This window comes from Lampetra fluviatilis, chromosome 50 (genome assembly GCF_964198595.1).
Source record: "Lampetra fluviatilis chromosome 50, kcLamFluv1.1, whole genome shotgun sequence".
Taxonomy (NCBI): domain Eukaryota; kingdom Metazoa; phylum Chordata; class Hyperoartia; order Petromyzontiformes; family Petromyzontidae; genus Lampetra; species Lampetra fluviatilis.
In genome coordinates this window covers 2295212-2316931 of record NC_136324.1, presented here as the reverse complement: position 1 = coordinate 2316931, position 21720 = coordinate 2295212, and the positions used below count along the sequence as shown (strand labels likewise).

Below are 21720 nucleotides of genomic sequence, written 5' to 3'. Positions count from 1 at the left end.
CTCCGCTACTTGAGGGACGCGGGTTTTCTTCCCAAGCGACTGCGTTGGGCGTGTCCAGGTGATTTAATGGGAAGCCTGGGTGAAACAATCGATCATTCGGTGAACAAACGTGCAGCCACACCTGACCGCAGCCAATCCGACGGCTCCACGTTGCCAACCGAAGGGGCGCTCAAAACTCGATCCTCGCTCGTCCGAAGCAAATAAATTCCCCGAATGTTCTTTGGGTGAGTTTAGCAACAAACAAAAAAAGGAGGGTAACGCATACGAGCTTCATTAACCGCCCATACCCATGTAAAACAATACACGAAATGTGTTTTCACATGCAATATATGTTGCAAAGGTAATTTAAAGGAAAAATAGGGACCCCAAAAAAAAACCCGCTTTGTGTTTCGTGGGTATACGGTGGAGCAGGTTTAGGTCTTTGTGGCGTTGCACTTCCACAGTGAACCTTTTTGTGCCACGGGGGGGGGGGGGCGAGGGGGGTGGGCAAGAAATTCCGCAAGTGTGACCTCACGCGGGCGGGCACTCTGGGCGCTTTACAGGCGGAATAAAGGGCCCTGGGAATCCTGTGGGGTGTAGATTGCACGGCGATTAGCAACAACAAACAACGCCACGGGTTATGTCACGAGCAAAAATGGCAACCGCTTTTCTTCTTCTATTCTTCTTCTCAAAGACACAAAACCTATCCCCCACAATTTATATATATACAAAGGCAAAGATCCCCCCCCCCGTTATAGCCTTCGACAGACTTGGGGCAAGTGCGCGTAAAAAATAAGAATGGATTTTCTACCCTTTCTGGCAATAAAACAGGTGTTAAGGTTTTCTTTGCCACCAAATTGCACACACTAGGTGGTGGTCACCATCGTCGGGCACTGTCGATCCACTGCTGGATTTGCAGGCCTCCTCAAACTGTGCCAACAACATCTGTAACGCAATGAAATAATAATAATCCACCAGGCACCCGCACACCAGCTGATTTCATTGAAGCATCGCTCCACATCAACGTGCCGCCCCCCCCCCCCTCACCGTCTCGAAGACGTTCCATTCCTTGGTTGCCCACTCCGTTATTATTCTTGACCATCAGCCAACGTGCCCGTCTGGTACATCACCACACAAGGAGTTGAACTATTACGCGTACTTCATCTGTTGACCGTAGGGGGAGGGAGAAATGAACGAATCGACCCTGGCCAAGATGAAAATTACGATTACATTTAGATGTTCTATCGATTAAAATTAGTTTTGGATTCTTGGAACTCACCATCTTTTCATTGGAAGCCTGCTGCTCGCCTGGACGAAGCTCAAGCTCGACACCTCGACTCGTAACATTTGAACAAAGATTTTTTTAAAAAGTTTTTTACGGTTTGCTCCGCAAAGCGTTTTACGAGGCGGTTTAAAGTGAGGTGTTGAGCTTAAATAATATTGACAACTCGGTAATTAAAAAAAAGGGGGGGGGGCCCTCTGTTCCTTTCAGTCAGAACGCAGACCGCTGGGCTTTCAGAGCGGTTTATAATAATAACACGTTCTCGTGCACGTTATCTACGGGGGGGTGGTGGGGGTAGGGGTTGGAGTCACAGGGCAGACGACCGCTGGGCGAGTAACATGTCATAGCCCGGCAGGAATCCGAGCAATGACGTCAACTGTTATTCACCGTCGGTAGGGGGAATAGCGAAATCGCCACTCCGAAAATTCCGGCCTTCCAACAGCGGCGGTGCTCGAGAGAGAAAAAAAAAATCCAAGCCGGTGCTCAGGGCCTCCCGAAAGCTCAAGGGCCCCCCGGGATTTATGGCAAAATGAATGCGTCGAATATTGGCTCAAATTCAAATCCTAATCAACATAAGAATTGAATTAGCCAAAACAAGCCAATACAATCTATTTTCATCGCTATCGTGTGCGCACCTCTCATCTCACTACATCTCGAATAGTCACCTACTTAGTTATCTGTTTTCACTACGCCTTTATCTCTCGTCTACTTCTCTTCCGTCAACTCAATAGGAGTTTATGCATTCAAAGGGGGTGGGGGGTGGTGGGGGGGGAGGGTGCAGTGGACCAGCAGTGCCACTGGTTTTCTAGACATCTGCTGGCGGCGTTGAATCGCAGCTGCTTCGGTTTATCCACGCGTGGAAGGGCAGCAGCGTTCTGCCTCGACAGCGACGGCCGGGAAGGAAGAAATCTCCGGACGCGCGCGCACGCACGGTTCTCGGCGACCGACAGCGACGCACCGAACCGGTCGCGCAAATCGTGGGGGGCGGCCGTGCGGCGGGCAGCGCGTTCAACCGACGCCGACGAGCGACGCATACGCCGCGCTTCCTGACGCCGCCGCCGTCGCCGGCCGCTACCCGAGATCGCGTCGGCGCGCGCGCCGGGCCGGTGTCCAGACGTCACGGAGCCCCTTCTGCGGCCAGGCACGGATATTTGAGGCTCGGCGTGCTCTCGCGCAAAAAAACATACCCGAGCGGCGGATTGAATTGCCCGCTCGCTGGCCGGGGTTGCGGGTTCACGTCGCGCCTGCACGGGGACAGCTCCCGCTGCTGTGGACCCTCCCCCCCCTCTCCGCCACAGGGCGCATCGGGATCCACTACGTGGGAGGCGTGGTGTAATTATTTACAGGGCGACGGCGGCGGCGGTGGCAATTAAAAATCAAAGAGTGAGAGTCGAGAGAAACGGTGGGGTGGACTTTGGACGGTTTCAACTTCACCAATTTGTAGGGGGAACACCGCGGGGCGTTTGCTCGATGATGTAAATGGCCGCAGCGAAAAAGGGTGCTGGCCAGGGATTAGTCCTGGATGGCCGCCTTTGCGAAAATGACATCAGTCTGGCAGCGCAGACCGCGGTTGTCTCGAGGCGCAGCTGGAGCCTGGGGGGGGGGGGGCGGCGTGCGGGAGAGATGAGAGACGGGGGGGGGGAAGAGACGCAACTCCCACACAGCGCACGCACGCACCCTCACAGATCTCCGGACGAGCACGTGCGCCACAATGCCATAAATGAGAGAAAATGACGATAAGCCTAACGATTCACTTGGGCTTAATCCTTGCATGATGATGGCAAAGGGCAATACCATGGCGACGAACAAACATTTAGGCGATATTTCATACGTGCATTCATTCGGCCTCCCATTATTCTTTCGCAACAGAGCCGAGAGCAAAATTCCAAGATAATACTGAACCGCAATTGCCTGCAAACGCGCTGTGGTACTCTGCGCACCGCAGACGGCTCGAGCAGCCACCCTCAGTGCCTCCCCCCGCTTCTCACTGGGCCCTATTTCTGGGCCGCTTTATTATGCCTCATTAAACATAGGCCATACGTTGACAAGACTTTAAATTCCGCCGCACAATTCGTAAACGCTATGAACCCCGGCGTACACACGGGGCCGTGCTTATTAAACACGTGGCTTCCTGCGCCCCCCCCCCACCTCTCCCCTCCTCCCACAACCCCTCTCTGCAAATCCTCATTTGGGATAATCGAATGCGACCAATCCCCCCCACCACCACCACCTCTCCCCACCATCCACCCCGAGCTGACTGCCAGGCTTGTGGGTTTTTTTTTCCTTCCCCCCTGCACCCGGGTCACTCGGGGACGTCTGGATAGGCAGTAATTGAGGGGGAAGGAGGGACAGGATAATCCCCCGCATGCTTGGACTCGTTTTTATCACCGCGCTAAACAATCCCCCCCTTTTAGCTACTCGTCATCTTCGGCCGAGGGATTTATCCGTGCCCTCGCTCAGCATTGCTCAAGTCCGTCTGCACGCTTTTTGCTGCCTGGCTTTAAGAGATGCCCACCCCTGATTTAATGTCCCACGTGCCAATTTGCCGATACCTGATACAGGCGTGGCTCGGCTCACGTGCGATACTTACCGGCTGCGAAGAGGAGCTATGAGCAAGATTTGTGCACTTCCATCATCTTCTTGGTTCTTTCGGTAAAGTCACGTAGAATGGAAATAATTAAATAATAAAAATAAAACATAATAAAATAATTTTCACGACGTTTCGGCCACAACGCAAGCAGCCGTCCTCAGGTGAAGAACAGGTCTGTCGAGAAGACAGAGTCTGAAGATGAATCCCTGCAGTCACGAAAGCTTTAAATCGAAATTTCACTTCCATTATGTTAACTCGTTTGTTTTTTGGGACAAATATAAGGAACTGTGGGTTTTACGCATAAACACCACTGTGGTACAGAACTATAGTATGGTTGATGTACGGTAGTGTGTATGTATGTTGAACTTCTTTTACACCGTACATAGCTAAACGTGCTCATCGCAGGTGCAGACTGTGCCAATCTGGAGGAGGTTAAGATCGGGGGGGGGGGCCATATCTCCTGATCTGAAATATATGCTAATGAAATGAAGTTCTGTGCACAGTAATAAAACCCACTCACACCCGAGTCAAACTCCAGCGCGTATCAAAAGAACATTTGAGGAGTTCTCAGCTGCATCGTCAGCAGGAGATTCCACATTCCCTCGGTGTGGGTCAGTTTCTCTCTCTCGCTCGATAAGACACCCGGTGGATCGGTGGTGCAGTGGTTAGCAAGCTGCAGTCTTAAGCCGGCGACAAGTTCGATTCCCAACCGCGGCTAACATCAATGGCTCCTGGGTCATCCCTCCCCCGCACCCTGCCCACCTTCATCAACCAACGTGAGAAACGTTCAATCAACCCGAATGACCGACACGGCAGCAGTGGATTGACAAAGCGGTGTACGTGTGCATAAGACTACCGCGCACGTCCGATTAGCACGGTTGGCTACGCACGATGCGTAAGAAGATCAACACACATACGCACATACTTCAATCACGGGAACCAAGCCATGTTTTCTCTACCAGCGTGCCGACGCGCGTGGTCGTGAGTGCGTACGCGCACGTGCGCGTTGTCCTCTCGCGCCCACGTCCGTCCAGTGCCAACCAAACCGCCCCTCGCTCGGCCCGGCCCGGGCTCAAGGCAGAGCCCCGCTCTCCCCACCAAGTGCCGCCCCCCCCCCCCTCTGTTTGTTTCACACGCGCGGAGACAAAAGGGAAGATCGGGGCGCTGCACCCTCGCTCGGAGACGTGAGGTCATGGGAACAGGATGATCGCACACTTTCTCTCTCTCTCGAGCGAGCGAGAGAGAGCCGCGTGGCAGTGTCCGGCCGCGACTTGGCGTCCGCGGACGCCGCGGGATGCTCGGTGACCCCCGCGTGGCCACCGTCGGCAACCGTCGCCGCCGTCGAAAAATAAATTTCGAATCGATTGACGACTCCCGTTGTCGTGTTGGGACGAGAGGGCAAGAGGCTCGTGCGTGTGTGAGATTCTATTTTTACATCATTTCGACGGAGGCGTTGAGCAGCATGACAGAGGGAACACCGAAAACACGAGGTCAACGTAAGTTTTTGTCAGCAAGTTTTTGGGCACTAATCTCATCGTCAAATCCATTTCCCGACCTTCCATGTGTCACCTTGGGGCACATTTGAGACATTGACAAATATTCCTTTTCTTCCGTCGGCGGCAATGTCACTGCGGCTATTTTGCCCGAAAATAATTTCTCACCGAATTCTTCCTGAGTCGCTGGCTGGTAAACTGGATGCTATAAAAGACCAGTGGCCAATTCCAACGTCAGAGGTATACTGGATGCGGTGTGCCCAGGGTGCAGAAACATTTTCTGGGTTGACGACACCGACAGACCTGGCTGGCGTGAACCCTCAGCTACGTCAACTTGTCAACTAAAAACTATTAACAGAATTTTTTATTTATTTTACCAGGTAAGACCCACTGAGCAAATGATATCTCAACGAAGTGGCTCATCACGTGGACATTTATAGCAGCCAAAGTACATGTTTGTAAATGTGGAGGGAAACACCGGAGGACCCGGAGAAAAATCCACACCACCACGGGGAGAACATATACAGGCGTCAGGGTAAGGATCGAACCCACGACCTCCTGCATACCCGGCGAGGGAGTTAACATCTCGCACCCTGTAACTCTAGGGAGCTTGTGCTTTAACACACCTACTTTGTTCCGTCGTTCCAAAGCGTGTAATCTACGGAATGGGCGGAGTGCTTTTTTTGGAAACGGAGAACCAAGAAGCGCTGCTCAGCCGAACACGAGTGAGTACTTAACAGGAAAACGCGGGGGGGAAAAAAATTATATTAACTTGGCCGGCGCTGGTGACGACGGACGGTGGCGTGTGACTCGTTAAATTTTAACGTTCGAGAGGCAACGCCTGAGAAAGCACGTGCTCATTACCAGGTCAGGTAACGTCACGTAGACCCCTGCGCGCTCAGACACGCTGCACAAACACGATACAAACACAATGTGAGGATGCGGATGGGAACGACCCGCAGGGAAAGAAAAAAAACCAGAAGGAATTACGGTCGGTCGTCCGAGATGCTAAAGAACACAAAAATCTAAAATATTCACGCCTCAACCTCGAAACGGCCCCCTTCCCGACTCACGTGGAAGAGAGCATGTGATGTAGAGACACATTTTTAAACTATTTGTTTACTCAGCATATAGCACGGCTTACAATAACATTGTCTATATCAAGCCTATATAATTTATATATATACACTCACATTACTTATGATATACATGTGATTTTTCCGAATTGCATATTATCATCATCACCAATTGGCAACAGACACTCTCTCAAGCGTCTTGTCCCTTGCTATAAAACTTTAATTTGCTCACTCATTTACACACAAAATACACACACACACAAACACAACCTCCTCCCTCTCTACACCGAGGAGCAGGACACTGGCCATTGCCCGGTCTAGTTTCTCCGCGGCAGCCCCCGCACGGTCATCGTCACCCCCCGTTGCACATTCGCAGCAGCAGCAGCGTTCAATCCACACACCGCCTTTCAAATGACACTCAAAGGTCCGACCATAAGGGTTAAGAGCGACATCGAGCACGGCTCCACGCACGAAATGCTGCGCGAGTTACAAATCCCATTGTTATTATTAAATGAAAGCGCCAGAATCATCGGGCGACTATCGTCAAGAGAGTCGTCGGAGCAAACGCTCGGGTAACCGCTGCGGAACGCCCCACGAAAGCGCGGCTCTTTGCCTCCGGAAAACTTCCGGAGATCATGTCATCCCGGGGCCCTCCTGGGACGAGGTCAAACACGCGCGGCGTGCAAACACGACCTCGTCTCCCCGCGGCCGGCTGCGGTCTCCCCCTGCGCGCCGACATAAATCAAACCCGAGGCGGCAGCGCCTGCCGTCCCTTTCAGACCGCACGGAGTTAATTGTCGGCTGGCAAATCGCACTGTGAGAGTTAGTAAATGAACCTACGTGTGTCGCCGTGGAAACAAAATATTCCATGTATTTTTAGTCGAGGGATGCTGCCGGTTCGATTCCATCTCTCGACGTCGGCTCTTGAAACGTGAAGATTTCTCAAATCGCCTTTCCCCACCGTCCAGCCAGCAGTACAGATGGGCGCACGGCAGTGAGTCGATCGGCAGGTCGCGTGAGGTGGGGCAGTGGGTCCCGTACTCCCACCTCTTCCAAGAGTAGACCAATTACCCTGTAGTGGAAGCCCTTCCGCCAGCAGTGGCTTGAGCATAGCAGCTGCTGGGCTGCAGCTTTCACCTTGAAGTCAATTGGCCTACTGGCATAGCAGACTCATGTTAACTAGCAGGATGTATTTAAGCATGCCAACTCTGGACCAGTTTTGTCCTTCTGGGGCTCATCATCATCATCATTAGAGTAAGGCGTGCTAAGTAAGCACGGCCGCTTTTCCAGATGTTGTTGGACAGCGACCTCCCTCTACCCCATGGGCCATCCAAACTTAGAGCCCGCTCTCTCACTCGCTCTCACTCCGGCTTGCACTCCTTTACTTTGGAAATAATCCACTCGCGACTGCCACTCCAATGAGCTCAAGCGAAACCCATGAGAGGAATGAGGTTCTTTTTTTTCGCGCGAAAAAAAATATTTAAAATTAACGAGCAAAACCCAAAGAGAAACGAGCGGCAACAGTGCACGCGTACAGCCGATACGTTTCATCCCAGATGCGGTGTGCGTGCCATTTTTAGAAGTTTACTGAAATTCATCGGGGGTTTGGATCACATTAAGTGCTGCAAAACGCAAACGAGTCCAACCAACATGTGCACGCACGCACGCACACACGGAGCAGCATGCACGGAGAAAGAAACACGCACCCTTGACACAAGCCTGCTTCACATGCGCACACAGGCACACCCGTGCAGACACTCGCACCCGCGTGTGCGCACACATGTCCCACAACAAGAGCCCGCGAATACATATGTACACGAACGCACACACAAGGTAAAGATCACCCGATCGCCTTAAGGGGCTCTTGAAGCAAGTGCGTTAGCGAGCGCCTATGAAGGCCGGCGTGACACACCAGGTGGTGGGTGGCCAGCATCGCGCCGGGCCACCTTTCTCTCCCCAGTGCTAATGTTAACACACCACACCAGGTACTAATCTAAGGCTGAGTCGACCTAGGGGACGCCCAGGAACGCTTCACATACTCGTCCCCGGGTGTTGTCCGTGAGCGGGAATCGAACTCGGCTCGCCGGGTTCGTAGCGCAGCCACGCTCACCGCTGCACTGCGTTCACGAACACAGGCACACACACATGCACACCCGTGGAGGAAGACACGCTCGTGCACGCATGTGCACACACCAGACGGCAGACAGGCACAAAGCGTGGGGGAGAGGGAGGTGAAGCGAGCGGTGGGGGGGTGGCAGCAGCAGGGGTGGGTGGGGGGGAGCGCAGTGGGATGGGACTGAGCTGCTGAAGAGGAGGAGGAGGAAGGGGGTAGGGGCATTTGCCTTATATGGCGCCGGGGGTGATGTAATGGTAGGGCTTAACAGCCGAGCGCTTGTTTGAGAATTGATTTGCTCATTGTTTTGCTGGGAAGTACCCGGCGGCAGCGGCCCGCTTGGAAAACTTCGCCTCCGAGCACGGCCAATTCGGCAATGTTCAGAGTTGTTTTTTTTCATCGAAGCGTTCGCGGCGGCGGAGGATAACGTGGGGGGTGGGTGGGGGGGGGAAACATTTTGTTTATCTCCGACAAAACAAACCATGGACGGAGGGGCAGAGCCACGCCGGAGATGAGACGCACGGATCAGCCCTGCAATCTCTCTGCGTCCATCTCGCTTGCGCCAAGCGATGTAATTAATCGCGGTAGCCGGGGGGGGGTGTCTCTGCACCGAGCGTAGCGGCCGGAGTTGGGCTCGCGTCGATCGAGCGACGAGGAAAGCCTTTCCCTCCGCGAAGAGACGATGCACACCGAGAGGCGCATCGACTAGGCAAGGCTCGTCGTCCCACGCGCCGCAAGCGACTCGGAGGAGGAATGTAGTGAATGACCGGTGAATGAAATTCACCGGACGGTTCCCGGATTTGCGCAAGGACGCTTTGCAAAAGTGAGTAAGAGCGCCCTTCGCGTCGCGTTCATCCGTTTGCTCGTTCGTCGTGTCTATTCTTCGTGGTCCGGTGTGCGCCTCCTCTCCTGGCTGCTGTCCGTTGCCAGGGTCACGCATTAACGCGGGGCCCGGGCAACGTGAGCTGTCACGACGGAGGAGAGCGAGCGAGAGCGCACGCGGCTCGCTCGCAGACGCAGCGCGTCGAGCGCCCGATGTTGTAAGCGTGTGTCGCACGCTCGCTGTGGCGCTAGAGGCGAGCGAACGATGAGACGGACGAACGGTCCTCTGGCAGGCAGCTGTCAATGTTGGTGATGTCAGTTTCGTCGCTCAGCTTAAAGTTGAGTTCAGGTCAATAAATTAGCGGATGTTGTCGCTTTTCGTCATTTGCTTCTTAAGATGGAGTCACTGCACTTGTTCCTCGAGTATCTCACTTGACAGCCAACTCAATGCCATGACCACACTGTATTGACACAGACATCGGGCTGAACGTGCAACAGGACAATGATACCACAAGAGCGTCCGTAAGCGTTTGTGTATTTACTCTCTGCACGATTAGAAGCGGGGGGGATGCCGTGGTGCAATGGTCAGCACATTGAACTTTGCAGACCAATCCAGAGTTTGCAGGTTTCATCTCTCGGCGCGACAGCCGAAACAACGGTGCAAGCTCCTTAAATCCCTCGCTGCTCTGTCCACCCAAGGTGTAATTGTGCGCATCGCGATTAGTTAAACGTCGGGTCTCGTGCGATGGGGATCAAGCGTTGGCATATTGCTATCTCACCCAAGATATTGTACGTGGCAAACTTTACCAATTGGCTGTTGTGTCGGGGTTTAACGCGACACATTTGCATTTAACGCGATCTAACCCCAAAAAAAAAACTTTGGTACGGATATGAATCGCGAAATCCTACGTGTTAAACTCATCCAATGTGTCTGGCCAGGATGGAAGAGTAGGCCAATACCCCCGATGGATAACCCGTAGGACTCTTTCTCGTGGAAGCTCCTTCACGCCGGCAGAGGCGTAAGCAAAGCGACTGCACAGCGTGCACTTTTTACCTTTTACCGAATTGCGGATGGCAAAGTGGACAACAACAACGACGACAATGACGACGGTGCCCGTTGCGTCTGGCACACAAACGCTCGAGGCCCTGCGGGGAACGTTATCGTTGACAAAATCCACTTCCAACAAAATCGCTCCACTTCGCCACCACAAAGTTGGAACGGCGGGGGCGGGGGGCAAATTCCTCGCACACAGCAGCAGCAGCCGTGACCCCCACCGCCTCGCCGAACCCCCCCCCCCAACTGCCCCCCGTGCCCTCTCTCCCTGACCTCCATCAATGCGTTTTTTTCAACGCGGCGACGCTCGGGCACAGCGAGGCTCAACCTCGGCCCCCTTTGTGAGCGCCCAGGATTAAAGCGATGCAAACGAACGCGACAGACAACGTAGCCCCCCGCCCCCACCCCCCCCCCCGTTCGCAGTGTGGCGCAGAGTTCGTGGATTTGTCATAATTTGTGCCGATTTAGGAACACTGCCACGGTGCACTGTCCTCTTGACGGTGAGCACGTCGGACTTGCCATGCAGAGTTTGTCGCTTCAGTTCACCCAGCAGCACAAGTGGGTTCACCACCACAGCAAGTCGACTGATCAGCGGGTACCGCGCGTATGTACGTTGAACTCCTTTTGCAACGTACGTAGCCAACCGTGCTTATCGGAGGCGTGTGGGTAAGAAAAACAAACTGAACACAGACAAAAAGCCGTTCTAAAGAAACGAGTTCTTTGTGGCGACGTAAAGCGTGCAACCCCTTGCAAGGCGTCCACCCGGCACGCAAGAGTAATACAAATATCCTCCAGCGGGCCTTGTCTCGAAGTCGTGGGGCCTTGTCGTCAGCAGCGATGAGGCTAGAGAGACATCGCAGGGTGGCGCATGCCGTTTATTGCCAATTAACCTTTGACTCGAGGCGCAAGACACTCTTTGAGCACGATCCCGGCGCACTGGGATGTTTGGCCAACACGCACAGTGTTTTAGCTATGTGTGGAAGGAAACCGGAGATCCCGGAGAAAACCCATCGTGCGTGGTAGGGTGGGGGGGTTAACACTCGGCACTGCAATCTCCTGGCCATCCCTTCGCAACCACGCGCCTACAGCAACCGGGAAAGTGCAAGTGGTCACCCGAACAAGTACTAATCGGGCTCAACTTGCGCTTAGCTTCCGAGACATGATGAGATCGGGCGCTGTTGTTTCGTCCGATGGATTTGGCCAACGCACTTTAGTCGATGGAAAACAGCAAATCTGTCTCGGTTCTTTTCAGCGACTCTATCTCGATTCTTTGGAACCTATGCAATAGGCAGCAGATGAGTAATTCGACCGCGGCCATTAGAACAGTGACACACGTCTCCAGGCAGCTGAATAGCGAGGTGGATGTGTAACCTGCAAACACAATGTTATCGCTGTGCCAGTCATAGGCCTCAGTCGATGAGAGTGAAGACCTGCACGTGATGTGGCGCAAGCCGCAGCACCATTTCACTACAAGCCAGCACAAGGACATGAACACCCCAAATATCACCTTGAGGTCCTCCTAAAGGTCTTATGTTTTAAGGTCCTCACCAAGACCTTGCCACTGGTCCATTGGTCCACTTGCACCTGACCTTCTGACCTTTCCAAGCACCACCCCCCCCCCCGCATTGCCGTGGTCCGGTGGCCACATGTTTGTTAGAGCGCAATTATTTTTCAGCCCAATTTGCTCGTCAATGATTTACGGAGCGCGGAAAAATTGCAACGGCGAAGCGCTGGGCCGTGGCACCGCTCAAAACGTCGGAGGGTCAGCAGCCACGAATGCAGAGCTTCGTGCTCTCATTCGTGCGTAGATGGGTGGTTTTTTTTCTCCTTCGGCGAACTCCACCAGGGGTCAGACTGATCAGAATTGTTTATGTATTTACGTGCAAGGGGAGCCCTGTGCTGCGCGGTTAGGGTTTGGGCTGAGCCCCCCTACAGCCGAAGCCCTCGCCACCTCTCCTGCCAAAATCTCAGCCCCCCCCCCCTCTTCCGCATTCCCATAGTTGATTAAGCGATGTGCATCGCAGCCTTTACTCGTGTACACGGGTTGGGGAGAGCCTGCGAGCGAGCGAGCGAGCGCGGAATGCATGACAAACAAAAGGAGAGGGCATCGTTACTCATTCTGATTAGCGTTTAACATTTGTTTAAAATGCGTTTAACATTGACTGTGGTGTGCACCCGCACCCGGAGTTTTTGTACGGGCCCCCCCCCCCCCACAAAGGTCACGCTCCAGGACCGGACCGGGGTTTCGTTCGCGTTACCGTTGCTATTTTGTCCACTGAACCAAAATTGTGTTGTTTCGACTCTCGAGAAAACACAAAGTCCAAGCGAATTCCAGGCCAAATGAGCGGCGAGGCCATTGGTGCCAGTGCTGGAAACGCCACCTTCCCGTGGCGGGGGTGGGTACATCCACACGACAATCACCGCTGCTCTTCCCTACAAAAGTGGCACCTATTTTATCCTACCCGGGAGGAAAGATGATGATGATGATGTGCCAAGTAAACCCCCAAGCAGCGTTTGAAACTCGCCTCCTTCCCAATTACGAGCTGTGCCACTCCAACCTCTGAGCCACATGGCCGGTTGTAGAACATTGCCTTGCACCGAGACTCACCCAACACACGCGATAAAGCCTTGCAAAAGTCAGTCAGCCCACACTCCTAGGTTCCTACATGCCTAACCAAAGGACACGGCCTGATTGAGGGTGCGTGGCCTCTCCCGTAACGCGTATTGCTTGACAAAACACTTTAAACCAACAACCTCGCGGATTTGGATTCGAGAGAAGCCAATTTGTCTTCTTGGACACTGGCGTCCCGGGAAGTGAGCGAAATGAGCAGAAAAGGGCAACAACGAAAAATAATTACGTACACTTCATAAGCTGTAGTGCGTACGAGTCATGTGGACCTCGTGAATCTCTGCGCGCGTTGTATATGTACGTGCACCTAGCCTGGCACAAGCGCCGTGGTGGTGTCGACGGCACTTCGTGGCGAACGGCGGTTGCTGCGAGAGGTCTTTGTGGACATATTTGAGAACAGTCAGTGAATGTTACTCCTGAAGATAATTGTTATTGATTGCGTCGATTACTTATAGAACCATTTGTCAAACGCACTGCGCGGTGAAAGCCTCCACGCATGCTGTTGGTTGTGAGGATTCTTTGACCATACTTCACCACACCGTTCAGTATGGGTTCATGAAGGTGCGCGGGAAGTTGCGGGGGGGGGGGGTGGTGATGAAGCAGGATATCACTCACCGCGGACGGTAGCCGTGGCCGCGATTCGAACTCGGGCGACCAAATTCAGAGCACAAGTAAGCGAACCCCATGGACTGTTTAACTAGGGGGGCATGGAGTGGCAGATCGTGTGTACGGAGCCGGAGTTCGTGTGTATGGAGCCGGAGTGTGTCGGCGGACTGTCGGTGGGAAGGATAATCCATTACACAGCAACAGCCGTGCGACAGGCACAACGGCAAAGGCTGCAAGGTTAGACGGGCAGTGCTGGAAACCTCCTTGATGTTACACAAATACATCAGCTCGCGTACGGGACCCGCAGACACACGAGACAAAGATCCCCCGCGTAGCCTGTAACAGACTGTTGGGGGCAAGTGCTGTTAGCGAGCACCTATGAAGGCCGGCACGGCACACGAGGGGGTGGGTGGGTGGCCAGCACCACGCTCGGCCGCCTTTGTCTCCCCAGTGGCGATATTTACACACCGCACCAGGTACTCATTTTCGGCTGAGTCGACCCAGGGGAGGAACCGGTTCCGATATTTGTCACCGGCGTTGGCCGCGAGCGCGAATCGAACCCGGGTCGCCAGGTCCGTGGCGTGGCGCTAACCGCTACGCCACCGCTCCCCACGGACACACAAAGAGCACACGCGTGCTCGCCCATATGCGAGTGCGTTTACAAGCGCGCGCACGTTTTGAGCGGCTAACGCGCATTTAATAAGCGGGCAACTAAAAAGCGCGCGGCGCATGTGTCGACCGAGTCGCCGCGGCGATCAAAGCGAATCATGACATCACCGGCGGCCTGAATGGGCCTGTCACTCAGCAAGTGCCGCCACCGTCTCTCGCGAACGACACACGGGGAAAGGGGGGGGAGGAGTGTGGGGAGGTGGGGGGGGGCACTCCCGCTGCCGACCCCCCCCCCCAACAACTCGCACCCCACCCCGAGCCCTGAGCCACACGATCCGGGTCTCGCCCCTCGACTTCGCAAGCGAGCGCGGGGCACAGCGAGAGCGCCGATCAAAAGCGAACGCTGAAAGATAAATGTGCGTGAACGAGGGCGGGTTTCCAGTTCACCTGCAGCGTACGCGGCTTTGTTATTTTCACGCTCGTTTTTTGTCTCCTTCCCATCCTGCGTGTGGTTTTTTTTAATAATGGGTAATACTAGCAGGGTCACAAAAACAAATTGTCCACAAAGCAAAACATTGTTGGTCGGCGTTTTATTCTCTCTCTCTTCTCTGTCTTTTGCTCCTTTTTTTTTACGCGACGATAATTTTACAAACTTCAGAATGTGTCCAAAAGCCCTTCGGCAGGGGGGGTGGGATGGGGGCTCAATATCCGGTTACTTGTTTAGTCTAAAAAATGGGAGAGTAACAAAAATGTGACAAAAGCTATGGAGACCGGAATCCGTAATTTCTGCGCGCGTGCCCCCGGGGAGAGGACAGACGCAGCGCAATGAGCCACGGTCTCGGCTCAGTGTCCTCCCGGCGGCCACTGGCTTCAGACGTACCACTCATTTGCCCGGAATGTTAATGGGGACACATCAAGACCACAAAGATGTGATGTGGCCAGAGAGAGAGAGAGACAAATCGAACAGGGAGGGAGGAGCGGGGGAGGAACGCCTCGGTGTTTATTAAATTGTTATTTTCTTGCGTAAATATTAGCTCAGAAACATTATGTCCAGCACGCGAAAGCACGCTTGTTTTTTTTTCACGAAGACGTTCAATTATCGAAAGAATGCGACCAATGGCAGCTTTTATTTTAATATTAACCTATTTTGAGAGTAAAAAAGTTTTTGGGGTCAAAGTCAAGTTTGTGTTAGTTTTGCCTTTAAATGTAGTGGACATGTTCAAAACACACACACAAACACCACACACACACACGCAACAACAACAACAACCGCCATTCGCCACTCAGTGGCGGTGACGTCACCATGGCTTGTGCCAGGCTATGTGCACATTGGCCACGTGTAGTGTCGAACACCCACTGGCAGGAGGTCATAGGACAGACCCAGGCGCTATGGGTTGACTGACTGAGATGACTGGCCGATGCACCACCTGTGCCCCTACTGTGACCACACAAGACAAAGATCCCCCATAAAGCCTTAACAGACTGTAGGGGCAAGTGCTGTTAGCGAGCACCTATGAAGGCCGGAACGGTACACGAACGAGGGGGTGGGTGGCCAGCACCACGCCCGACCGCCTTTGTCTCCCCAGTGGCGATGTTTACACACCGCACCAGGTACTCATTTAAGGCTGAGTCGACCTAGGGGAGGCCCAGGTCCGGTTCAGATAATCGTCACTGGTGTTAGCCATGAGCGGGAATCAAACCTGGGTCGCCAGGTTCATAGCGCAGCGCGCTAACCGCTACACCACCGCTCCCATGTGACCACACACACGGACACACGCGGAGGTATTTCTACGTGAAGCGCATTTACAAAACCCCGCCTCGTAATGTAATCGCCAAAACGGTGTTCCCCAACCAGCTACCCACAGCAGGAATTCTCACAAAGTCAAGAATTATTTTCGCATCAAGTACAACAACGTCACTCTTAAGCGTATATCAGCAGCACAGGCTTGTGATGCCCACCAGCTGAATTCCCAAGGTTGGTGGTTATATTGTCGGCTGGCAAAGAGTAAGAAAGCTCTCCCAAAGGATGCAGTTGTTGTTGTTAGAAGACCACATAAGACCGTGTAATCTTAAACTACTATTTAATAATTTACCAGGTAAGGCCTACCGAGCTATATAGTTATTTTTTCACAAATGATAGCTCCACGTGGTGTCTTATCACGTGGAAATTCATAGCGGCCAAATGCTCTGAACACATGTTGATTCTAAATGTCGAGGGAAAAAACGGAGGACCCGGAGAAAAAATCCACGCGACCACGGGGAGAATATGCAAACTCCAATTATACAGCAGGCGTCAGGGTTAGGGTCGAACCAACGACCTCCTGCATACCAGGCGAGGGAGTTAACATCTCCTAGCCACCGTGGCGCCCCATGTGATTGGGTTCACCCTGCGTTATGTCTCCACGCATGAATCCTTGAGACCATGAACACTGTGTAGTCTCCAAAAGAATGTGCGAATAAAAATATGCAATCTGTTTGATATCTCCTCGGGATTCATAACACACTTGCGTATTACCCTCATTGTGCCAATACGCCGTTGAGTATCAACGGGGTTTTTTTTTTCTCAAGCAATTGTGGCATCTCAATAGCATGACATTCGCCAGCCTCTTTGAAGTAAATCATCTGAGCAAGTTTCTACATTTTCAAAATGGAAAAAGCCTTAAAACTGTTCCTAGCGCATTCACCACAACATGTGGTCAAGCAAATTTGTAATCAAGTAATTGATTAAAATACACTTCTGCCAAAGATTCACAATCACTTGTAATTGAATATACAACATAAGCATTCAGAAATTGCCTGGAAATTACTCCGGTTATTAAGAAGTAATTACGGTGACTTGGGGCGGGCGGGGAGAGATTGGGAGCAAAGCATGAACCCCAAACTTGCAATCCCATATACGTCCGGCTTTAGGGTCATCAGCATGACCATTTCCTCTACTCTTCTGGGTGGAAAATTCATAAAGGATGCTTCTGGTTGTCATGGTTAGCACACGGAACTTGTCAACCCAGAGGTCGCCAGGGAAATTCACCTTCCTGGTGCGGCGATCAAATAAATGGTGCCAAGCTCCTTCAGCCCCACCGCCCCCCGCTCGCTTCTTTCACCCGGCAGCATGCATGGGTGACGCCACGGCTAGTCGCTCGGCAGGTCGGGGTTGGGTACAGGAAAGTCTCGTGGGTGCGCTTCCCACCACGTTCCGAGACGTCTCGCCGGCACGGGAAGAGTTTGCCAAATACCCTTCACTGGAGGGGATTCTAGTGAGCTCCCGTTAGTGGACACCCTCTGGTGAGCTCCTTATCGTGAGCTCCCTCTAATGAGCTCCCCCTAGTGCAGGCCCTTTTGGCATCAGTGGCCTGAGAGAGAAGCTGCAGGGCTGCACCTTCACGTTCTGAAATTAGGAGGAGAGACACAAACCAAAAACGAGTAAGCCCATAAACATTCTGTCTCACCATCATCAACGCGAGCATTATCCCCAACTCCCGAGGGAGGCATTTTTGTTTGCAAGTTTTTGTTTGGCTTTATTGCATCTCTAAAACGGTTTCCTACCCCCTACCCCTCCACCCCCCGAGAAGAGGGTTCTGGACCGACCGCCCGTAGATGACGAGCGGATGTGGTTGGTGCGGAATAAAATGGGCAAGAGCAGGGAGCGCGCGAGGGGGGCATGGGGGGAGGAGCAGGATCTGTGCAGTGGCTGCCAGCCAAAGGGGCCCCAGCCCGGCTGCCCCAGCCCGGCTGCCCCAGCCCGGCTGCCCCAGCCCGGCTGCCCCAGCCCGGCTGCCCCAGCCCGGCTGCCCCAGCCCGGCTGCCCCAGCCCGGCTGCCCCAGCCCAGCTGCCCCAGCCCGGCTGTGCAGGGTTTGGGTTTTATTCATGATCCGTCGTCCCCGCTTTGTCCCCCGTGTGCGAAGCGACCTCTATCTCAACCCAGCCCCCCCCTCCCCACCCACACCGCCCCCACCTTCCGTCTGCTATCTTCGGCCCGTGGCTCATTTTTCACGCGCGTCTAACCTCCATTAATTCACTTCGCGTCTTTACAGTTGTTGCTCTGGCGAGTGTTTTTTGTCGTAACACAGTTTTTCTTCGGCTTTTGTGCCCGCCTGATTTTGATGGTGCCCGTGTCGCAAAGCCGGGGTTGATACGACGGTTCGAGTCATTACGTTTCATTTAATAAAGGAGACTCTTCGTCCCACTAGTCTTGGTTATGATACAGGGTTCAGAGGGCAAACACCCACGTCAATGTAAGCAGGCTGATGCCCGTCCATCTCACGACACTTGGTATCGCCGGTTTTATCACGGGTGGCTGAAACCCAGATTCAAACTTAGGTTGTGTGCGTGTACGTTGACATTCTTTGCGCACCGGACGTAGCCAACCGTGCTAATCGGAGGTGCGGGGGAAGGACAGCAAACTAAACACGCAAAAAGCAGTTACAACTAATATAAATACTCTTTGGTTCTTTCGGTAAAGTCACGTGGGTGTAAAATAAAATAAATCACGACGTTTCGGGCGCAACACAAGCCTCCGTCATCAGGTGGGAAAGCTGATGACGACTGCTTGTGTTGCGCCCGAAACGTCGTGATTTATTTTCTTTTCTACCTACGTGACTTTACCGAAAGAACCAAAGAGTATGGATCCCTGCAGTCACGAAAGCTTCAAATCAAGATTAACTAATATGACTGCGATGCATGCATTGTATCACGTGTCTAACAACCGGATGCTTTTCGATGGTAGATGTTGTATGGGTGGGTTGTGTTAGTCCAGTGACCTGATGTCGATACCCAGACATGGCTAACATCCGTGGTAACATCTGAACCAATCTGCATTGGCCAGCGCACTGAAGTAGGGTATTGGTGTGGTCAAAAACAACCCGCCACGACCCACATGGTGAAGCATTCATCCAGCAGTGGACTGACAAAGAGCTGTAACATTATACATCATTGCATAGGTTGCCATATCACGTGTTAATGTCACCTTTGCGGGCACTAGAAGGCACGACCATTCGCCATAATGTAAACCAGTGGGATTCTTAACCTGGGGCATCTCGCACCCCCTGGCGGTGCGAGATGCCCTTTCTGAGAACCAAAGGGGGTGGCGAGGCTGCAGTCAAGGTGAAGAACCACTGATGTAAACAAATGTACCGTCGGGTAGAATGACAACTCTGAATCGTGACGTTATTCATGAAGGTCTCCTCAGGGGGAGGTGAATAATGATATTACCCTATTTCGATTTAAAGCTTTCGTGACTGCAGGGATTCATCTTCTTGGTTCTCTCGGTAAAGTCACGTAGAAGGGAAATAATAAAATAATAAAAAATAGAACATAATACAATTAAATTCTCACGACGTTTCGGACACAACACAAGCATCCGTTGTGGCCGAAACGTTGTGAGAATTTATTTGATTATGTTTTATTTGTATTATTTTATTATTTCCCTTCTAAGTGACTTTACCGAAAGGACCAAGAAGATATTACCCTATTGGCAGGTATCCGCATTTGCTGACATAGCTCACGAGCGGGTGCCCTTCCCATGCCATCCCATGACGCAAGGTTGACACACGGCAGCCAAGCTCGAGTGTGCGATGAGAATCGCGCATCCAGCGTGCGACGATCTCAGGCGAGAGTCACTTCCCAGTGTGGTCCCTTCAATGGGCAACGCTGTGCGTCTAGCAGCCAACACGTTCCCCCCTGCCCTGTTGGATGCCCTTAGCCCGCTATCGTTCGTATTCAAGAGGCAAAGTTAGAGAGGTCGAAAAGACTCCCAAGTGCACGGGGCACCTTTGAAAACGATAAGAACCCTCCACCATCATTTGTTTCAAATTACATTTACACCGCATTTTTTTTGGTTCTCGAGCACACTTTTTTCCCCTCCCTCCCCTTCCCTCTAATTCAATTTCCCACTCGTTCCTCTTCAACAAACCTTAAAACTCATTTCTCATTATCGGCAACATTCGTCACGTCCACAGCGAGGCACCCTTTCCCCTTCCAGGACCGCGGAGCGAACGAGCTCACGTCCACCTCCCACAATCCTCTCCCACCTCCTCGCCAGTCCTTCATCTCTCTACCCCCTCCCCCCCTTCAGCAAGCCCCCCCCCCCGCACCCTACTCCTAACGTACTCCAACTAGCCGCAACCCCCCACATCCCACCACCAACCCTGCACCCCGCGCTCTACCCCCTGCTCGCTGGGCTGGTGCCACAAATGAGATCATGGGCCAGGCATTTTCTGCTCTTACTCTCCTGCCCCCCCCCTCCAACCCCCCCCCCACCAACTCACTCTCCCCACCCCATCTCAATGCGACTTCAAGTGCCTGCTGTCTCTGGCAGGTCTGTCCCTGGTAGGTGTCTCTAGTAGGTCTGTCTCCCAGGCAAGCCAGCAGCACCACGTGGGACTCTCTTCATGTGATCCTGTAGCCCATGGCACAAAAGGGAAAAAAAATCACTCTCTCTCTCTCTCCCTTCTTCCCCTCCATCCCCGTCTCCTCCACTCCTTGAGGAATTTCAGAATCCGACAAAACTTACGTTTCGGATCCGTTCAAGTTACTAGGCGGGGTTAGTGGGGAGGAGGAGGAGGAGGTGGGGTTGGTGGGGGAGTTATTTTACAGCGTTGCCCTCCAGACGTTCTTGCGTTGCGCCTCTCGCGTACCGCACTCGCACTCCCCTTTGAGCAGCCGCGACGCTCGGCTGCTCCCGCGCCTTGAAAAACAAATTACAAAATTAAACTGAAAGCAGACGGTGCAGGGATCTCCTTGCGCCTGCCATCGTCGACTCGGTGCGTAAACAGAGCCGTAGTTTGGAACAAATACACTCGTCAAGTGTTAAGCGGCAACGTTAATCGACAACATTGGCGGTGGTGAGAAAGCGTACTGACGGTCCTGCCTTTCCATCAACACAAACTAAGAAAGATAAAGGAATGAGTAGGAAGGAGAAGGATTTACGCTGCTGCTGCTGCTGCTGGTACATGGTGGTGAGCGGACTAGAGCACAGATGGGGGTGAGCGCTAAAACAATGGACTTAATCATCCCCAAGGCAAGCGACGTGCCGTCGCCAAATCGTGACGCGGTAACCCGGAATGTCGCAGTTTTCCTGCGCAGTTAGAAGCCAAACGGTTTTGATTGGCTTCAAAGCCCTCAATCGCGTCATTATGCACCGGGCGAAGGGAACGACGACTTTGATTGTTCAAAGCTGACGAGCGGCACTCGCCGGGTCTGGAAGCACCGACCTCGACGCCGACTCTGCGAGGCTTCGACTCAAGGGGGGACCTCGGAGCGGAGTGAACAAAAAAAACCACGACCGGATGTCTGCGGGGGGGGGGGGGGAATAGAGCTTTGTAGCTCATCGGATTCCCTCTAGGATAAATATAAAATATTGAGATTATGAGTCTGACCAGCGGCCAAATGCAGCGATGGGAAGCAATACAGATAATGAGAAAAGGAAAAAAAACGCGCACCGTACACATTGTGCACACATCGCCGCATTC

At 53.0% G+C, this 21720-nt stretch overlaps 2 protein-coding genes across 3 annotated transcripts in view; one reads left to right on the top strand and one right to left on the bottom strand.

Annotated features, from left to right (window-relative positions):
* Positions 1 to 21720, bottom strand: part of CMSS1 (cms1 ribosomal small subunit homolog) — a 171709-nt gene that overhangs the window by 119821 nt on the left and 30168 nt on the right. The gene's annotated exons all lie outside the window — the stretch shown is intronic.
* LOC144948611 (filamin-A-interacting protein 1-like) overlaps positions 1 to 21720 on the top strand; it is a 132289-nt gene that overhangs the window by 84768 nt on the left and 25801 nt on the right. The window contains exon 1 of one of the 2 annotated variants that reach the window (XM_078878210.1): positions 8951 to 9356. The exons of the other annotated variant lie outside the window; for it this stretch is intronic. Within the exon in view, the coding sequence (XP_078734336.1) occupies positions 9307 to 9356 (50 nt within the window). The 5' untranslated portion in view covers positions 8951 to 9306. Of the gene's footprint in view, positions 1 to 8950; positions 9357 to 21720 lie in introns of those variants that run through there. 2 annotated transcript variants of the gene reach the window in all.